Here is a 21,809-nt window from a genome sequence, read left to right as displayed (position 1 = left end):
TAGCAATATCAGATGTTGTAAAAATGTCAAAGAGAATGAAGACTGATAAAAATCCCTTAGATTTAGTAATTAAAAGGTCAGTAGTGATCTTGAAGATATGTAGCAGTGTCATTAAACTGGTGGACGATGAAAGCCAGATTATCAGAGGTTGAGGGAGTGAATGAGGAGGTAAGGAAACAGAGGCGACAATAGATTACTTTTTCTTTTTAATTTTTTAAGATTTCTAATTTAAAAATCATTCCCAACATCAATATTTCCATATACAAAGAAGGTCAGAAGAAGAAAGAGGTATATGTGAAAAATGAATTTATTACATATAGCTTGTTTTTATTTACCAAGTTAATGAGGGTTTTTTTGTTTTTAATTTTATTCTTCATCTTTAATTTTAAGAATTTTTATTTAGTTGAGGTTTAGTTAAGAGTTTTGTGTGGCCAATTCATTAACTTGTTCATTTTCTCTTTTGTTGATGAAAATTTTAAGAGATGCAAATTTTTACTTTAGCTGCATCCTAGGAAACTCACAATAATTGTTTTTTGATGAAATATTCTCATTCCTATAATGTGTTCTTGGATACACCAGTTCTTTAGAATTATGTTATTTAGTCTGCAATTAGTTACTAATTCTTTCCTCAAGAGCCTTTTGTTGAATGTAATTTTCATTGCATTGTGGTCAGTAAATGATTTATTTGTGTTTCTTTTCTGCATATATTTAGTGCCCCAATACTTGGTCAGTATCGAACTTAGTTAAGTCCTCACTCAGTTCATGTCCTGTCTCTGACAAATACAGGCTCTGTAGCCCTGCACAAGTTACTTACTTTCTCAGTGATTGGCTTAGGTAGAAGGTGTATCCTGACCCAAAAGATTCCTAAAAGTGAAGTTCCAGATCCAGTCCATATCCCTGCTCAGTTGAATAGAACAGTACTGTCATAGAGAGGCAGTATGGCACGATGGAGACAGAACCAGGAGTCTCTGACATAGATCAGGTGTGTGATTCTGGGCCAGTCACTGAAGCCTCTCAGCATTCTAGGGAACTTTTGAGACTGATCTGCACTGAGAGAAGGTGTTTCCTCATCAGGGAGTTCTCTAAGCCAACATTGCAGTGCTTGCCTGGTCACCTTTCTGAACTCCCTTCTGCTCTCTTCTGTGTGTTTTTAAATGTTTCATTGTCTTCTTCATCATCATCATCATCATCATCATTAACCCTGAGCTCTACTTCAGTTTTACCCTTCCTCCAAAAATCCCTTCTTTATAACACATAATTTGTCTTGTAATATGATAATATTCTGTTATATTTGTTGTTGTTGAATCATTTCAGTTGTGTCTTACTCTTTGTAATTCTGTTTGGGCTTTCTTGGCAAAGATACTGGGGTGGTTTGCCAATTCTTTCTCCAGCTCATTTTACAGTGACTTGCCCAAGGTCACACAATTAGTAAGTATCTAAGGCCAGCTTTGAACTCAGGTCTTCCTGATTTCATATCCAATACTCTATGCACTGTGCCACCTAGCTGCCGCTCCATTATATTCTATTATATAACTATACTACAGTTCGTTCCAACTATTCTCCAATTGATGGACACCCATTTTGTTTCCCACTTTGTTTTATCTCTTTCAGTTATATCAATTTGTGGTTATATCCAGTGATATCATTGGATTAAGAAAAGTTCACACAGATGGGTGACTTACGGGGTATAAAAATTCCATATTTCTTTTCATGATGTGTGTACCACTTCAGAGCTGTACCAGCTGTGCATCAGTGTGCCTATCATTCCACAACGCCTCCTATAATTGTCATGTCTAAACCCTTCTTCTATAAGTTTGGTTAATTTCTGTTGGCTATTGATAATAATCTTATGGAAAATGCAAAAATCTAACTTAGAAAGAAAGAGCATCTCCAGCCAATTTTTTACGATAGTGCCATCTTTAGTTTACTCTTTTCCTCAGCTTTACTTCCTGAACTGGGACTTACACCAGAGCTGGCCTCTGTCTCCTGCTGCACTTTTGAGTGTGGTGGCCAGGCCTCTTTGATTTTGCTCTGAGTCACCTGGGTTCCTAAGTGGACTTTTAATTCCTGGGATCAGGCATTCCCCTTAGGTCTTTGGGGTTAGCAGCAGTGGATCTTCAGGGCCCCTCTGGCATTTCAGGATAGAATGATAAGGCACCTCAGACCCCCTGATGCCAGGGGTATCCTGCTCTATTTTTCCTTGGCTGTTATGCTTTGATTGCTGCCACTGGTGCTTCCAAGGTTTCTGCTGTGGGTTTCCAACAACCACAGGGATTTCTGGCCACCTTGGGGCTTTCTGACTGCAGGGGTCTGCTCTTGTTCACCCCTTCTCTGACCTGGTTCTCCATGAGCTACGAGGCTACCAGCTTGTTTGCCTTTGCCTGATATCCCCCTTTCCAGTTTCACTTTTGGATGACTTTTTTGTGCAGTTCTAGAATGGAAGAAGTCACTCTAATTTCTCATTGGATGTCTTAGTCCAGGGGTAAAGTTTAGGTTTTTGCTCAAATAGGTGTATGGGAAGTGGGTAGCATGCCTCCATGCAGGGGTCTGTCTTGGCCTGAAGTCTTTAACCATCTTTACAGGTCTCCACTCCATTTCTTCATTTAAGTCTTGTGATGCAGCCCTTTCTCTGCTTCACTAGCCTAGACTATCTAAACTCTGCTTGAAAACAATATTATTTAGGCATTTCTTTTTGTCATTTGTTTTCCATCATTTACAATTTACAGTTAACCTTGTAGGATGAGTGTAGAGCTTGGCGCAGCCTGGTTCAATGGAGAGAGCCCTGGACTTGAAATTAGGAGACTTGAGCTTTGATTCCATTTTCTTTGTGTCTTTGGCAGGGCAACCTCTTTGAACTTCATTTTCCTTACCCAGAAGAAGGGACTTGTACTATATATCTCATAGGATTGTCATGAAGAAACTGCTTTTGTAAATTGGGAAGTACTATCTATGTATCATCTGTTAATAAGGAAGTTAATTAAGTAGATAACATAGATGTTCATGGAAATTACCAAGACTAAATTGTATTGTACTGTGTATATTTCCATCAGAATAACAGATTTGTACCTTTTCTTCCTTTGCAGTATCTGTTCTTGACCTTTCCAAGAGTTGTCTTCATGCTTGGATTTGTTATTGTACTTTGTCTCTTACTTGGGGGCTACGTATGCTTCGCTCTGTACCTGGCAGTCACCAATCAGACCTCCAATGAGTGGTATAAATCAAGTAGAGCCAAGTGTCAACGGTGCCATAATTCAGACTCTGTTCAAGAAAAAAACAGTGCCTCCAAGAACATTTATGCCAAGGATGCTTGGACCAACTTACAGGAAATTTTTAAGCCAATTACAGATTATGAGAAAAAGAAATAAGTGTGGAGAAAGTGTTACTGAATTTTAAAATACAAATTTATTCATAAAATTAAAAGACAAGTTCTTCTCCCCCCCCCCGCCCCCAACATTTAGTTTCCTAATTTCTTCCATATATTTATTAAAAACTTCCCAGGGGCTATGAAAGTACTTCATCTGCTAAACATGTACCTTATTGCCTCTCTCATTTTCTGTAAAATGGGTATTAAAATATACTACCTACCTCACAGGGTTGTTGTGAGGAATGCACTTTGTAACCTTAAAGTACTACAGAAAGGTGAGATATTGTCACTGCCAATATTGTTAAATCCTGACTAATTGCCAAGTCTTGAGTATTCCACATCCTCTTTCATAAGGGTCCCTTCTCTCAGCTTACAAACCCACCACTCCTTCCCTAGACTGTTACAACACCCTTCATATCCAACTCCAGTCTGAAACTTTTTCTCCCACATAGCAGCTGAAATAAAAGACTCAAGCCTATCCATATCAGTTTCTCCCATTTGAAGACCTTAAGAGGCTCCCTGTTACCTCTATGATAAAGTAAAGCTTGGTAGTTACTGTCCTTCAGTATCTGATTCTAGCCTATCTTTCCAGTCCTTATTTCTCACTTCATGCACTTGACATTCCAGTCAAACCGACCTACTTTATTTTCCTTAAACTCTACATTCCATCTCCTTCCTCCATACTTTGCACAGGTAAAACTGCCTACCTTAGTCTACTATGTTCAGTCTACAACCTGGAATAGACTGCCTCCTTACTTTGAGAACTCTTAGGATTCCTTCAAGGACCAGCTTATGTGCCACCTCCCAGAGGAAGCCTTTCTTGTTACCCTAATTTATTATTCTCTCTTCCTTCTTGCATTATTTGATATTTACTTCTTATGTATTATATCTCCTTAAATGTGTACATTGTATCCCTTCAGTAGAATATCAGAATGAGCAACTGGATGTTGAAAAGAATGTGAAGGGAGGGATCAAAAGGAAAAGGAAGAAGTTAAAACCCTAGGATCAGGGTAGGGAAAGCAAACTCTTACTTTTACCACTTTCGTATTTGGAAAGAGGGTTTGGAGAGCAAAGAGAGAAAACACTATAAGTGGAAGGATGAAGGGAAATAAATGACTCAATTAAAAATCATAACTTTATTTATAGGATAAACTCATCCATAAAATAGGATAGACAAATGGGTTAAAATACAGAATCCAACGATACCAGTTTTTTACAAGAAACATACTTATAATGATCCACATAGAGTTAAAGTGATGGGCTGGAATAAAATCCATTATGTTTCAAGTGAACTAAAAAAAAAGTAGTAATTATGATTTCAGATAAAGTTGTAGTAAATATTAACATGATGAAAGGCAAATTAAATTATACTTAAAGGTACCATAGATAATAAATCAATATAAATACTCTATATACAAATAGTATAGTTTCTAAATACTCAAAGAAAAAGTTAATTGAATTGGAAAGAGAAATATTAAAACTATAATAGTGGGGGGGGTCTCAATGTTCTTTTCAGAACTAGTCAAAATAAAAGATAAAGTATAAAGAAGTAAGCATCTTAATAGAACTTTAAAAAGGAATGAGTTGATAGATCTCTTGGAATTCATGAATAGAAAGGAATTTACATAAATTGACCATTAATTAGAGCACCAAATATTTGTAGAAAAGAAGAAATGCTAAATACATCATCGGTAGCTCAAGCCATTATAATAAAAATTATAATTCGACCTAAATTAATGTACATGTTCAGTACCTTACCAATCACAGTGCCAGAGGATTATTGTATAAAGCTAGAAAAAAAATAATGAAATTCATCTGGATGAATAAAAGGCTAAGAAAAGGAAGTTAATGGAAAAAGTGAGGATGAAAATCTGTACATATCAGATCTCAAAATATATTGCAAAGCAGTAATCGAAAACAATTTGGTACTGGCTAAAAATACGGAGTTTGATCAGTTGAATAGAATACACAATATGCAGAAGCAAGTGAACATAGTAGCATACTGTTCAATAAACCCAAAGACCTCAATTACTGGAGTAAGGTCTCACTATTTGACCAAAGCTAGAAAGCATTCTGGCAGACATTGGATACGGACAAGTATCTCACACTTCTATATGAAGATAATCTCCAAATAAGCATATGACTGAGACATGCAAGATAACATAAGCAAATTAAAGGAACAAGGAAGAAACAAATCTGGACAGGGAAAGAATTTGTGACTCAACAAGCAATAGAAGTCAGACAAGGTAAAATGCAATGTTTTCATTATAAAATTTGAAAGTTGCACAAAAATCTCATGCAGTTAAAACTAGAAGGGAAACAGGTAATTGGGGGGAAATCTTTGTAGCAAGTTTCTCTGATAAAGGTCTCATTTCCAAGATATATAAGGAACTGATTGAAATTATAAGACTAAGTTATTCAATAGTTAAATGACAATAAGTGATATGAGCAGGCAGTTTTCAAAAAAAGAAATCCAGGCTTTTAACAATGTTTCAAATGACTAGAATTAGAGAAATGCAAATTAAATCAACTTAAAGGTTCCACCTCACACCCAACAGATTGACAAAGAAAGGAAAATATTGAAGGAGCTAAGGGAAAATTGACAATCATACACCATTGGTGGAACTTTTCCTTCATAAAATCAATACTTTTTTCCCCTGGAAAACAATTTGGAATTATGTCATAAAAAGTAATCTGCATATCCTCAATAAAAAGCTCTGCCACTACTCCTATACCCCAAAGAGAGCAAAGAAAGAGGAAAAGGACATACATATACAAAAATATTTATAACAGTTCTTTTCAAAGTAGACCCAAATTGGAAACTAAGGGATGCCCACTTGGGGAATGGCCACACAAATTATGGTACATGAATGTAAAGGAGTATTATTGTGCCATAAGAAATTATAAAATGGACAGTTTTAGAGGAAACTAGGAGGACCTCTGTAAACTGATGCAATGACATGAACAGAGCTAGGGAGAACAGGTTTTATGATGGCAATATTATATAAAAAAAAAAAAACATTAAAGACTAGAGTTCTGATGAATGCAATGATAAACTATCCATCTCTTGCCAGGGCTTTAAAATGAAGAATGAAACATCTTTAGATACAGCTGATGTAGAACTTTGTTTTGCTGAACTATGCATATTTCTTAAGGATTTTCTCTTTTTTAAAAAAATTGTTCAATTGGGGAGACAGTTTAAGAGAGAAATAATAAGTACTTACAAATTTTTTAAAAAATCCTATTATTCTAAAAAAGATGGATGGAACTAGGCTCTATGGAAGTACCCCCAAATCTGTTGACAAAAGACAATATAATTTAGTTTAAAGCAACATTAATAGAAATATAGTCACCAAAAATAAGGTAGATAACAGGTCTGTTTTATTTGCATTGGTTATAACATTGTGAGTGTCATGTCCATTTTTTGACTGAGAAATTAATGAGTTGCCATAGGAGAGCAGCTAAAAATCATGAAGTCTGAAAACCATGTCATACAAAGAAGAATTGGTTATGTTTAGCCTAGAGTAGAGAAGATTTAAAGGAGGCCTAGTCATTGTCTTAAAATAATCAAAGGGCTATTATAAAAAACCAGTCTTGCTTTTCATTGCTCTACATGGAGGAGAATGATCCCTTAGTGAACCAGTGAGAAGGTTTTGGTTCAGTACAAAGTTGTCCAACAAGAGAACCATCTCTCTCCTGAGGTAAATGTATTTCCCATCTCTAGAAAAATTCAAGTGGAGATATTAAGCCTAACTACCTGTCAGCAGTCAGGAAATTGACTTACAGTTTTCTTTCTGTTTTGACTCTCTGCGGGTTAGATATCAAGACCATATCTGTGTCATAGGAGAAATTTAGTAGGTTGATTTCTTTTCCCTTTTACCCTCCAACAATTTATGATATCGGAATTAATTCTTTCAATGTTTGATAGAAATATCTTGTAAATATATCTGGTTCTGGTTTATTTTTTTTCCTTTTGGGAATTCATTTATGTTTTATTCAATTTATTTTTCCGATTAGGTTATTTTAGTCCTTTATTTCTTCTTCAATTGATAGGGAATTTTGTATTTTTGTAAATATTCATCCACTTAATTTAGTTGTCAATTTTATTGGCATATAACTGGGCAAAATAATTCTTAATAACTTCTTTTGTTTCTTTATTAGTTGTCAATTCACTTTTTGCTTTTGATTTTTCCCTCCTCACCCCCACCCCCAAAAAAACCTGGTTCCTAGTTTATTAATTGATGGGGGACTTTTATGTTTCAATTTTGTTAGGCTTGCCTTTGGTTTTTCACGATTTCTGTTTTGTTGTTTAATAAGACATTGGGGGGGGGCATAGATTTCTAGGTTTTTTCAGTTGTGTGTTTAGTTTGTTATCTACTCTTTCTTCCATTAATAAAAAAGTGTTTGGAAATATAAATTTCTCTCTATGGATTGGTTTGGCAGTGTCTAAAAAAAATGCTGGTATCTTGTTTCATCATTAGCTTTTAAGAAATTGTTGATTGGGGTGGCCAGGTGGCTCAGCGAGTAAGAGCACCGGCTCCAGTGTTGGGACGACTTGGAGATCGAATCCCGGGCTCAGACACTCAGCACCACACCCAGAAATAACTGGCTGTGTAACCTTGAGCAAATTACTTAACCCTGATTGCTTAAAAAAAAAAAATTGTTGATCATTTCTAAGACTTGCTCTTTGGTCCATATTATTTAGGATTTATTGAAATGGTCTCCAATTAAAAATTTTTTTTTTGCCTTTTTTTTGGGAGGGCAATTGGGGTTAAGTGACTTGCCCAAGGTTACATGGCTAGTAAGTGTTAAGTGTCTGAGGTCACATTTGAACTCAGATCCTCCTGACTCCAGGGCTAGTGCTCTATTCATTGCTCCACTTAGCTGCTCCTCTCCAATTAATTTTTAAATGTTTCATCAGTAGCCCTTGAATATAATTTTTATTGCATTGTAGTCTGTAGGAGCTGGACTTAATATTTATGCTTCTTTGCATATGTTTGATAGGGTTTTACGCCTTAAAAAATTATTGGTTTTTGTGAAAAGTGCTATGCACATCTTTCTTTTTTCATTCAATATTCTCTAGAGACCTATTATATCCAACTTCTCTATATTCTGTTTGTGTCCTTCACTTTTTCTTGTTAGATTTATATAGTAGAGGTTGGGAGTAAATTAAGGTCCCTCATTATTATGTTTTATTATTTCTTCCCTATAGTCCATTTAACTTTTCCTTCACGTCTTTAGATGCTGTGCCTTTTTTTTGCACATATATTTTGCCTTGATATTAATTCATAATGTAGTTCCCCTGTTTTTCTCTTTTAATTTGGCCTATTTTTGCTGTTCATATGTCTGAGATCATGACCACTATCCTTGCTATTTTTAATTTAGCTGAAACACAATAGATTTTGCTCTAACCCTCACTGACTATTTTCTTTTTTAATTGTATTTTTAGTAAGCAACATCTCCTTGGATTCTGCACTCTAATCCATTATGCTTTCCTCTTGTTTTATGGATGGTTGTATTCCATTCACATTCACCATTACAATTGCTATCTATGTATCCTTTCATCCTATTCTCTTACATACTTTTCCTTTTCTTTGTTTCCTGTTCCCTCTTTAAGAGTTTTAAATTTATTTTTAATTTTCAACATTCATTTCCACAAGATTTTGAGTTACAAATTTTCTCCCCTTCTTTCTCCTAGTCCCCACACCAAAATAGCAAGCCTATTGAATACACCTTCCCCCAATCTGCTCTCTCTTATATCCTCACCCATCTCCCCTCTAACTTTCTAGTAGGGCAAGATGGATTTCTATCCCCAGTGCCTGTATATCTTATTTCCCAGTTGCATGTAAAAAACAAAATTTTTTTAACATTTGTTTTTAAAACTTTGATTTCCAGATTCTTTCCCTTCCCTTCTCACCCACCCCTACTGGGAAGATAAGCAATTCAGTATAGGTTGAACATGTGTAATTATGCAAAACATTTCCATAGTAGATATATTGTGAAAGACTAACTATATTTCCCTCCATCCTATCCCACCCCCCACTTACTCTGTTTTCTACTTTGACCCTGTCCCTTTTCAAAAGTGTATGCTTCTAACCACCCTCTCCCCCAATCTGCCCTCCCTTCTATCATCCTCCCTGTTATCCTCTGCCCCTCTGCTTTCCTGTAGGGTAAGATACCCAAATGAGTGTGTATGTTATTCCCTCCTTAAGCCAAATTCAATGAGAGTAAGGTTGACCCATTCCCTTTCACCCTTCCTGTTCTTCTCCTCCATTGTAACAGTTTTCTTTTGCCTCTTTTATATTAGATAATTTACCCTATTCTATCTTTCCCTTTTTCCTTCTCTCATTATATTCCTCTCTTAACCCTTAATTTTATTTTTTAGATATCGTCCCTTCCTTTTCAACTGATCCTGTGCCCTCTGTCTACGTATACATGTGCACACATATACACACATATGTATTTATCTATACATACACCCTCATATATACATTATATATGTATGTATGCATATATATATACATATATATTATTTTCAACTATCCTCATACTGAGAAGAGTCTCATGGGTTACAGTTATTGTTTTTCCATGTAGGAACATAAATAGTTCAACTTTAATAAGTTCCTTATGATTTCTTTTTCCTGTTTACCTTCTCATGCTTCTCTTGCTTCTTGTATTTGAAAGTCAAATTTTCTCTTCAGCTCTGATTTTTTCATCAAGAATGCTTGAAAGTCCTCTTCCTTTATTTCATTGAATGACCATATTTTCCATTGAAGCATTATACTCAGTTTTGCTGGATAGGTGATTCTTGGTTTTAATCTTAGCTACTCTAACCTCTAGAATATCATATTCCAAGCCCTATGATCCCTTAATGTAGAAGGTGATAGATCTTGTGTTATCCTGATTGTGTTTCTACAATACTCAGATTGTTTCTTCCTAATAGCTTATAATATTTTCTCCTTAACCTGAGAGCTCTGGAATCTGGCTATGATATTCCTAAGAGTTTTCTTTTTGGGATCTTTTTCAAGAGGCAATCAATGAATTCTTTCAATTTCTATTTTGCCCTCTGGTTCTAGAATATCAAGTCAATTTTCTTTGAGAATTTCTTGAAGGATGATTTCTAGGCTCTTTTGTTTTTATCATGGCTTTCAGGTAGTCCAATAATTTTTAAATTATCTCTCCTGGATCTATTTTCCAGGTCAGTGGTTTTTCCAATGAGATATTTTACATTGCTTTCTATCTTTTCATTTGTTTGAATCTTGTTTTATAGTATCTTGATTTTTCATAAAGTCATTTACTCCAATCTAATTTTTAAGTTAGATTCTCTTCAGTGAGTTTTTGAAATTCCTTTTCCATCTGGGCAATTCGACTTTTTAAGGCATTCTTCTCCTCATTTGCTTTTTGGGCCACTTTTGCCATTTGAGTTAGTCTCTTTTTTAAAGTGGTTCTTCAGTATTTTTTTTGGGTCTCCTTTAGCAGGCTGTTGACTTGCTTTTCATGATTTTCTTGCATCCTCATTTCTCTTCCCAATTTTTCTTCCACTTCTCTTACTTGATTTTTCAAAATTCTTCTTGAGCTCCTCCATGGTCTGTAATTAATTCATATTTTTCATCCTTTTTGTTGCCCAAAAAAGGTTCTATGGTCCGATTGTGTTTCCTCTGCCTGCTCATTTTGCCAGCCAATTACTTGACTTTTGGGCTCTTTGCCTTGGTAGAACTCTGCTTCCAAAGTGGAGAGAGCTTTGTCCCAAATCACTGGGGTTTTCACAGATGTCAGAGGTCTGAGGAGGGTGCCTTCTCTATAGCTACCACAAGCTCTGGCACACTGGTGTTTCTCACCGCAGGACCACAGCCCAAGACTGTGACCCAGATCCAAGCAGGTCAAAACAAGAGTAATTACCCTCTGAATGGTCACTTGGTCCCCCTATGATCTGCAGGCCAGGAGCTCTGGAGCAGCCATGCAGCAGCTGCAGCTGGTGTGCCTCCACCATCTCTCGCCCCAAAGGCAGGGGCCAGACCATGCTCTTCTGTCACTCAGTTCCAACAGAGTTCCCCACTGATCTTTTACTTTCTCTTTGGAGTTTATGGGTTGAGAAGTCTGGAAACTGCCACAGCTGCTGGTGATTCACTCTCCTGAAGTCTGCTCTGGCCAGTTGGGGCCACTGGTTGGGCCACCCCTGGTCCAGGCCTGTGTGGCTCATGTGGACTGTGCTCGTCTCCCAGCTGGATGCAACAGACCCTTCCTGTTGGCCTTCCATGCTGCCTTCAGTGGGAGATTTGTTTTTCTTTGTCACTTTGTGGGTTCTGTAGCTCTAAAAATTGTTTAGATTTTACAGGTATTGGAGGTGGTTGGTAGGAGGGCTTACACAATTTCCTGCTTCTACTCCAACATCTTGGCTCCACCCACCCCCCAAGAGTTTATTTTGCTTATTTTGCCTTCTGAAAAATCATATTCCACATTCACCATTTCATTATAGTGGTGGCTACCAAATTAAGAGTGATCCTGACTGCGGTTCCTCACTGCTTGAATACTTTCTCTGGCTGCTTGTAATATATTTTTGTTTGTTTGTTTTTTTGGAGGGGGAATGTAGGGCAATTGGGGTTAAATGACTTGCCTGAGGTCACATGGCTAGTAAATGTTAAGTGTCTGAGGTTGGATTTGAACTCAGGTCCTCTTGACTTCAGGGCCAGTGCTTTATTTCCTGCACCACCTAGCCAACCTGGCAGTATTTTTTCTTTGACTTAGAAACTCTCATTTTTATCTAGAATATTCCTGCAAGTTTTCATTTTGGTGTTTCAGGAGGTGACTGGTAGTTTCTATTTTACTTTACTCTGGTTATAAGAGTTCTGGGCTGTTTTATTATTTTTTGAAATATGATATCTGGGCTTTTTTGGGGGGTGGGTTTAAAGGTTTCAAGTAGTCCAACGATTCTTAAGTCACCTCTTCTCAATCTGTATTCTAAGTCAGTTGTTTTTGTTATCATATACATACCTTTTCTTTCCCTCTTTTTTTATCCTTTAACATTTTCTTAATATTTCCTGTTGTCTCATGGAATCATTAGCTCCTATTTGGTCAATTCTAATTTTCAGGGAGTTTTTTTTTTCTTGGTTAAGATGTTGTACCTTTAATGCCAAGCTGTAAATTCTTTCCAAGTCTTTATTCCATAACTCTTCTTTCTTTTCAAATATTTTCCTCTAGAACACTTACTTTAATATTTTAAAAATAATTTTCAATTCTTTTTTTAAACTCTTCCTTCTCTTCCAGGAATTCTGGTTGGACTTGTACCCAAATTGGGTTTTACTTTGAAGCTTTGCTTGTATTTGTTTCAGAGTTATTTTCTTCTTCTGGGTTTGTGTCTTGAGTATCCTTATCACTATAGTCAGTTTTTATGGTGAGATAATTTTTTTTGTTTGCTCCTTTTACTGCCTACATCAGACTTTGTGTAGGGCTGGGCTCTTTACACTTCTGCAGAGAATGTTTAAATTGAAGTTTTGTCCTGAGTCTTTATGTTGGTTTTTGGGGGTGGGGTGGTACTGAAATGTTAGTTATATTATTCCAAGTATTATTATTATTATTATTATATAACTATATATTATAATATGATCATTATTGTGTTTTTTATAATTCAATATAATATCATCACATTATTCCAAATATTAATTATATTATTCCAAGATCTCCAGAAAACCTCAGTCTGGGGACAGGCAAGTTTTCAATGCTTCTATAGCAGTCTAACCAGGGCAAAGTCTAATCACTGTGTCTTGAGTTGGGTTTGGAATACACTCCTGTGAGCTTGACCTTTTTGTAGACAACTGTTGGGTTCATTTGCTATTAGCCAGCTGTAAAGCTTTGTAGGTTTGGTGACTGAATAGCAGGTTCCTCTTTGATCTGATTATTCTGCTTCATTCATCAGACTAGCTAGATGCCAGAACTGAGACCCTGACTAGCTCCTGTAGCCTCACAGCTCCTATTTGCTTTTTTTTTTTTTAAAGCAATTGGGGTTAAGTAACTTGCTCAAGGTTACATGGCCAGTTATTTCTGGGTGTGGTGCTAAGTATCTGAGCCTGGATTTGATCCCCAGTTCATCCCGATACTGGAGCCGGTGCTCCCACTTGCTGAGCCACCTGGCCGCCCCTCCTATTTGCTTTTAAATTTGTTCCTCCATTAGTACACAGCATAGGACCCATGAATGTTCACCATCCAATAGAACCTCTTCACTCTGCCCTGGATCTAAAACCAGGGACTGGTCATAAATGACAGAGCTACCAGTCAGCACTTGTTTTTGCATTCTGCACAAATGTGATGTCCCCTTGTGTGAGTCTCAGACCTCTTCTTGTTCTGGTGCACAGCCTTTTAAAGTTCTACACTCTGGAATACTCTGCCCTATACGTTCCTGGTCAGATCCCATCCTCAGTGTACAGAAATCTATCTATATTCTTATGTTCACTTGGGCTGAAATATGATTCGTTATGATTTTTTTTCTTAGATTCTTCAGTCTATGGTATATTTTCTAGATCTTTGTAGAGAATTTGTACTCAGGAGCTAAGCTGTATTTTTTTTTTGCTGCTACTTCATCATCTTGGCTTGACCTTAAAATGTTCTTTCCAAAGGAAATTGTGGTGTTGATTGGATTAAAGTTGTTTTTTTTTTTGCCTTTTTTTGGGAGGGCAGTTGGGGTTAAGTGACTTGCCCAAGGTCACACAGCTAGTTTTTGTGTTAAGTGTCTGAGGCTGGATTTGAACTCAGGTCCTCCTGACTCCAGGGCCAGTGCTCTAGTCACTCTGCCACCTAGCTGCCCCTGGATTAAAGTTTTGAGGGCAAAAGGTGAATGTGGTGTGTGTGGGGGAGTATGGTATGCATATAAGAACTAGGCAAAGAAAATGGAGTGAAGAATTGTCCTAAGGTCAATTGTAGCACTGTAGTCAGAGAGTCAGAGGACCTCAGTTCCAATTCTACATCTGACACCTGATAACCTGTGTATCCTTGGGCAAATCATTTCACCTCTCTGTTACTGAGTTGACTGGAATAGATAATAGCCTTTGAGTTTACTTCTAACTCTACATTTATGATCCATCTAAGTACGGTCTCTGGAGGTCTGATTTGTAGGGTGGAACAGTTATAATCAACTGGGTCTAAGGTACAAAATGTATGAAGGAGTCAATCCAGCTGAAGTGAATAATGCATATTGAAAAAATAGTTGAGAATAAAGGAGAAAAAGTAGATTGGGAATTGATTTTGAAGGGGTTTGATTTTTATGTTATGTCTAGAATACAAGAAGGGACTTTGGAGATTCTTTAGATCAGGTGTTTCCAACTTCATTATGAAGAATTACTTTATATTTACACAGTACCTTATGACATTTGGTAGGGGAATGGTGTCAATGGACTGATAATGGAAGACAATGGTGTGGCAGCTAAAAGGGGAGATAATTGATGGGGCATTAAGGTATAACAGCCGTAGCTTGATTGGAGATCACCCAGATAAAGCTTTCAAAACATCAAGTTGAAATTTATATGAGAGAAGCTCTTATTGGAATGGGGAACCACTAGAGATTTTTTTAGCAAATCAATTTAGAAAGCTATTTCAGTGGTTCAGATATAAGGTAATAACTTAATGAGAGCAGTGAAAATGGCCATTGGAGAGATGTGAGATAGGTATAAAGGTAGGGCAGTTCAAGCTTGGGGAAGGTAAGGAAGCTCTCAGTGCTACAGGTTACAAGTCCTCAGAACTGGCTGGCTCTATGTGGAAGAGTTATCCATGAAAAGCTGAATATTGAAGGTCACTCCAAAGCACGGGTTCTCAAACTTTTTTTATTAGTTTTAGATTTCAACATTCATTTCCACAAGATTTTGAGTTACAAATTTTCTCCCTGTCTCTCCCCTACTCCCCACCCCAAGATAGCAAGCATACTGAATACCCCTTCCCCCAATCTGCTCTCTCATATCCTCCCCCCATCCTCCCTTACTTTCTTGTAAGGCAAGATGAATTTCTATACCCCATTGCCTGTATATCTTATTTCCTGGTTGCATGTAGAAACATTTTTTTTTTTTGCTTTTTGGAGGGGGGAAGGCTGGGCAATTGAGGTTAAGTGACTTGCCCAAGGTCACACAGCTATTAAGTGTTAAATTTCTGAGGCCGGATTTGAACTTAGGTCCTACTGACTCCAAGGCCAGTGCTCTATTCACTGTGCCATCTATCCGCCCCCTAGAAATAAATTTTTAACATTTGTTTTTAAACCTTTGAGTTCCAGATTCTTTCCCTTCTTCCCTCCTCACCCACCCCCACTGAGAAGACAAGCAATTCAATATAGGTTATACATGTGTAGTTATGTAAAATGTTTCCATAGTAGATATATTATAAAAGACTAACTATATTTCCCTCCATTCTATCCCACCCCCACTTATTCTATTTTCTCCTTTGACCCTATCCCTTTTCAAAAGTGTTTGCTTCTGACTACCCCATTCCCTAATCTGCCCTCCCTTCCATTATCTCCCCTTTATCCCCTTCCCCCCTACTTTCCTGTAGGGTAAGATACCCAATTGAGTGTGTATGTTATTCCCTCCTTAAGTCAAATCCAATGAGAGTAAGGTTGACTCATTCCCTTTCACCACCCTGCTCTTCCCCTCCATTGTAACAGCTTTCTCTTGCCTCTTTTATGTGAGATTATTTACCCTATTCTATCTCTCCCTTTCTCCTTCTCCCATTATATTCCTATCTTACCTCTTAATTTTATTTTTTAGATACTATACCTTCATATTCAACTTACCCTTGTCCTCTGTGTATACATATACCACAAAGATACACACATATATACATACATACACATACATATATATATATACATATGCACACACACGTATTCCCTTCAATTATCCTAATACTGAAAAATCATGAGTTATATTGTCTTTCTATGTAGTAATATAAATAGATCAACTTTAATAAATTCCTTATGATTTCTCTTTCCTGTTTACCTTTTCATGCTTCTCTTGCTTCTTGTATTTGAAAGTCAAATTTTCTCTTCAGCTCTGGTCTTTGCATCAAGAATGCTTGAAAGTTCTCTATATTGAATAACCATATTTTCTCCTGAAGTATTACACTCAGTTTTGCTGGGTCAGTGATTCTTGGTTTTAATCCTTGCTCCTTTGATCTATGGAATAATGTATTCCAAGCCCTTCAATCCCTTAATATAGAAGCTGCTAGATCTTGTGTTATCCTGATTATGTCTCCACAATACTCAAATTGTTTCTTCCTGACAGGTTGTAACATTTTCTCCTTGACCTGGGAACTCTGGAATTTAGCTACAATATTTCTAGTAATTTTCTTTTGGGGATCTTTTTCAAGAGGAAATTGGTTGTTTTTTTTTTCAATTTCTATTTTAATCTCTGGTTCTAGAATATGAGGGCAGTTTTCCTTGATAATTTCTTAAAAGATGATGTCTAGGTTCTTTTTTTAATCATGGCTCTCAGGTAGTCCAATAATTTTAAAATTATCTCTCCTAGATCTATTTTCCAGGTCAGTTGTTTTTTCAATGAGATATTTTACATTGTCTTCCATTTTTTTTCATTCTTTTGGATGTTTTTATAATATTTTGATTTCTCATAAAGTCTTTGGCTTCCGTTTGCTCCATTCTAATTTTGAAGGAATTATTTTCTTCAGTGAGTTTTTGGACTTCCTTTTCCATTTGACCAATTTTGCTTTTTAAGGCATTCTTCTCATTAGCTTTTTGGACCTCTTTTGCCATTTGAGTTAGTCTATTTTTTAATGTGTTATTTTCTTCAGTATCTTTTAGGGTGTCCTTTAGCAAGCTGACTTGTTTTTCATGATTTTCTTGCATCACTCTCATTTCTCTTCCCAATTTTTCCTCTACATCTCTTACTTGATTTTCAAAATCCTTCTTGAGCTCCTCCATGGCCTGCAACCAATTCATATTTTTATTGGAGGCTTTTGATGCAGGAGTTTTGACTTTGTTGTTTTCTTCTGGTTCTATGTTTTGATCATCTTTGTCACCAAAAAAATGATTCTATAGTCTGATTTTGCTTCCTCTGTTTGCTCATCTTGCCAGACAATTACTTGACTTTTGAGTTCTTTGCCATGGTAGAACTCTGCTTCCAGAGTGGAGAGAGCTGTGTCCTAAATTTCTGGTGTTTTGTGCAGCTGTTGTCAGAGCTTCTTCTAGGCATCTGCCTCATAACTGTGAGGAGGATTTCCTCTCCATAGCCACCACCACAAGCTCTGCCACAGCAGCACTCCTTCTCACCCCAGGACCACAACCCAAGACGGAGACCCAGATCCAAGCAGGGCAAAGCAAGAGAATCCTGCCTCAGCACCAGCAAAGAGATCCTTGTAATTACCCTGTCTCTGATCAGCTGCTTGGTCCACGCACCATCTGTGGGCCTGGAGCTCTGGAAGCAGCCACCCCACTGCTGCATCTGCCACCTCTGCTGCCCCGGGGGTGGGGGCCAGACTGAGTTTTTTATCACTCAGGTCCACCAGAGTTTCCCCACAGACCTTTTACTTTCTCTTTGGCATTTGTGAGTTGAGAAGTCTGGAAACCACCCCATCTGCCAGTGATTCAGTTCCCTGAGGTCTGCTCCAGCTGGCCTGTGGGGTGAGGCCCACCTTCCTGTCAACTTGTCAGGCTGACTTCAGATAAAGATGTATTTCACTGTGTCATTTTGTGGGTTCTGTAGCTCTAAAATTTGTTTAGAATCATTTATTACAGGTATCAGAGGTGGTTGGGGCACGAGCTCAAGCAAGTTCCTGCTTTTACTCTGCCATCTTGGCTCCGCCCCCCAGTTCTCAAACTTTTTAATATCATGGACCCCTTTGGAAGTTTGGTGAAGACTACAGACTCCTCAGAATGTTTTAAATGCATAAAATAAAATCCAGAAAATTACAAAAGAAACTAATTATGCTGAAATAGTCAAATTACTTTTTAATTATAAATAAAGGCTCTTAGAACCCAGGTTAAAAATTCTTAGCTAAAGCTGGATTCCTCATTCTTCACAGGCTGTATTAATCAATCTACCCTATTTCCAAATTTACTTTATGACCTAGAAAAAACATTTCTAAGAGTGTTTACCTTGTACTTAAGGAGCTATGAAAAGAGGTTTCCAGTTTGTAGTTCATAAGAATTTTTATCTCCAAGGATGCTATGGGGCTTCTGGGGGTGTTGACTTTGGCTTCATTGCACTGAGTCTTAAACAGTGAATAAATAGATCAGATATACTGTGTTTCCCCGATAATAAGACACTGTCTTATTAATTTTTTTTGGACAGAAAAACACCAGAGGGCTTATTTTCAGGGGAGGGCTTATTTTAATGAACATTGACAGCAATTTTAATAAACAGGTAAATGTGAACAAAAAAATGTACCTTTATTCAATAAGCAAATCACTGGGGAAGAACAGGATGACGCGCTCACTGTTGCAGCTCTGATTGGATGCAGCTCGGAGCACGGCGTGCGTTTCACGGGGGGTGGGCGGTGCATACAGAGGGTACCATAATGTAGCGTGTAGCGCAGGGGATCACCTTCACTACAGTAGTAATCTCAATAGGGCTTATTTTCGGGGGAGGGCTTATTTTAGAGGAATCTTACACAGTAAGGGGAGGGCTTATTTTCGGGATAGGTCTTATTATCAGGGAAACATGGTAGATTACATTTCATTTGAGAGGGCCTTCCATAGGTTTAACCCTGAATTGGTTAGGAAATTTGATTTCACCAAGCCCCATCAGATATGTGATCACCTCTTTTAGTTCACTCCTTGACAGAATTTTCTAGTGGCTCTTAATCATCCATTTTTACCTTGCTGTTTTCTGTAATATCCTTGCCTGTCATTTATTTCTGCTACTGGGGTGCTGAGTGACAAGAAAGAAAAGAAGAGAGATAAATAAAGAATCCTTCAGGGTATTTTTTTTAATTCAGCTAACTAAATTGCCTGAAAATACATGGCCAATGTAATCACAAATAACTAAATTGTGATTTTTAAAAATTAGGGTGATACAATCTTAGGATTTTTGAGGCAAAATGGACCTTAAAGATCATCTGATCCTGGTCTCTTCCTAATGCAAAGTCCTACTTATTTAACTCAAATATTTAAAGGTTTGGGGCCCACCCTCAAGACTTCTAGCTTCCATTGGCATGTAAATTTTTGTTGAGTGATTGATATTCACAGGTCTAGAGCTGGTAGTGACCTCTGAGGCTATCCAGGCCAACCCTGCCATTTCACAGTTGATGAATCTGATGCCCAGGGAGGTATAGTTACTTGTCTAAAGTCACGGAGGCAGTAAATATCAGATGTGGTATTGGAACCCAGAACCTATAAATGGGAACTTAAATTGATGGATAGCCAGAATACAGACATACAGAGGAGAAGCAGATGTGGGTGGAAATAGTATGAGCAAAAGAACTCTAGGCAAATGAATTGAGCAACTAATATATAAGATGCTAATTACCTACAGAATCTAAACTCCTTAGCCTTAAATTAACAATGCTGTATAATCTGGTTCTAACCTTATATACTCAAGCCTTATATCATATTACTCCCTTTCAATGTGCTGTATAGGCCAGAGCAGATAAAAGTCTCAAACATACTTTCCCAGCTCTATTCTTTTACTCTCAGTCCATTTCCCCTTATCTCCACCAGCTGAAATCCTGCCTTCAAGGTTCTGGCTGCAATGTCATCTCCATATTACTTTCCTCAGTCTTCCCAACCTGAGAAGTTAGTTGAGACTAACTTCTCCCTTTTGTAAAAATCCTTTCCTCTTTTGAATTCACAGCTCTTATAATTTCGAAGTCATAGTCAATGAACAATTATTAAGTGTCTATTCTGTGCCAGGAGCTGAAGACAGTCCTTGCCCTCAAGGAATTTATGATCCAATGGGAGAAGACAATACACAAGAGTAGCAGAAGCTGCCAGGCCAGGGGTGGAGTTGAAACCAGCAGAGCCTCTGATGGTGAATGAAGTTCGATGGAAAAGTCTGAGCCCTCCATAAAGGGAGGCCTTGGGAGGAGCTCACTGATCTTTACCTTCAGTCACAGGGGAAAGGAAACTGAGGGTGCTGAGGAGCTGAGTATGGAAGCTGCAAGATGATAAGATTTTCAGGTTGTGAGCTTATTCTTGGGGAGCCATGGTATTTCTTTAAATGTTTCCATTTTATCTGGTAGAACAGAAAGAACTCTGGAACTGTACTACTTACTACCTCTGTAATGTGGGCTTGGGCAAATCACTGCATCTCTATGGCTCTCAGCTTTCTCATCTATAGTGAGATTACTGAATTAGAGAATTCCTAATGTCTCTTCTTATGCTGTTGTATTAGTTATTTTTCTAAGTCTTTTCTTTCCCTATTGGAATGCACATTTTTGGAGTACTTATACTCTTGAAATGGTATGGTACAATGAAAAAAGACAAGATTTGGGTGTCAGGGAAAACTGGTTTTCAGCCCTAGCTCTGCCAGTTACTAAATCTTACTATTTCCCCCTTCTCTGACCCTTAGTTTCACCATCTGTAAAATGGACGTATGTATGCACTACCTATTTGACCAAACTGTTGCAGGAAAAAGTGCTTTATAAAACAAAAAATTCTATGTAGAAATTTTGGTAAGCTATTATTTTCAGCTACTTCACATTAAATAATGATGACAGTCCTTAAAAGAACTCTTTAAATTTGAGTAACTAATTACTATGAGAATAGGGCCTACTTTGGGGCACATGTACACAAAGGTTCTTCACAAGAAAATCTGCTGCACTGAGTGTCCTTATTCTTAGCTTTGCAGTTATGAGGGACTTCTAGGGTCATCTAATCCAGGCCTAAGTTTAAAGCCTTTCACAGCCTGGCTCCAGTCCACCTTTCCAGTTCAGCCTTGCTTATACATGAACACTCTTCCATACACACCACGGTGCCAGACATGGCACAACCACAACAGGCCCACACCCACGGCCACACCCCCACACTATTCGGGCCGCTAGGGGGCGCAGTGGAGCAGCCTCCAGTAGGAAAGACTGGTCTTCCCAAGTTCAAATCTGGTCTCAGACACTTATGAGCTGTGTGACCTTGGGAGAGTCACTTTATCCGGTGTGCCTCAGTTTTCTCATCTCTAAAATGAACTGGAGAAGGAAATGGTGGACCTCTCCAATATCTTTGCCAAGAATACTCACTCTGCTTTCTCCTTGCTTTTGCGGTCTCCTCACCTGCACCTTTCCCATCAAAATTACTTAGTGTTTATTTTGTATATGTAAGTCTGCCCTCCCCCAAGTGAACTACTCGAGGGCAGCGATATGTTCCGCATTAGCTCAAGGAATACCCTGGTGCCTGGCACATAGTCGGCAGTTTATGTTTGTTGACTCATTCACTACCTCGGGCACTTTGCCAAGTCCTGGAGATGGTTTAAAAAAAGCAAACGCAGGACCTTACATTCCAAAGGGGAGGCAATATGTAACTACAAAT

At 37.7% G+C, this 21,809-nt stretch overlaps 1 protein-coding gene across 7 annotated transcripts in view; it reads left to right on the top strand.

Annotated features, from left to right (window-relative positions):
* ZDHHC4 (zinc finger DHHC-type palmitoyltransferase 4) overlaps window positions 1-7,330 on the top strand; it is a 46,184-nt gene extending 38,854 nt beyond the window's left edge. For 6 of the 7 annotated variants that reach the window (XM_069106174.1, XM_069106190.1, XM_069106207.1 and 3 more), the window contains one exon: window positions 3,084-7,330. In XM_069106174.1, the coding sequence (XP_068962275.1) occupies window positions 3,084-3,365 (282 nt within the window). In that variant the 3' untranslated portion in view covers window positions 3,366-7,330. Of the gene's footprint in view, window positions 1-2,840; window positions 3,044-3,083 lie in introns of those variants that run through there. The other variant, XM_069106211.1, reaches the window with a different exon arrangement.
* The last annotated feature ends 14,479 nt before the right edge of the window (window positions 7,331-21,809 follow it).

This window comes from Petaurus breviceps, unplaced genomic scaffold, assembly GCF_028583685.1.
Source record: "Petaurus breviceps papuanus isolate PSGF00001 unplaced genomic scaffold, PetGlider_PUasm1.0 138, whole genome shotgun sequence".
Lineage (NCBI taxonomy): Eukaryota > Metazoa > Chordata > Mammalia > Diprotodontia > Petauridae > Petaurus > Petaurus breviceps.
This window is presented reverse-complemented; position numbering and strand designations above follow the sequence as displayed.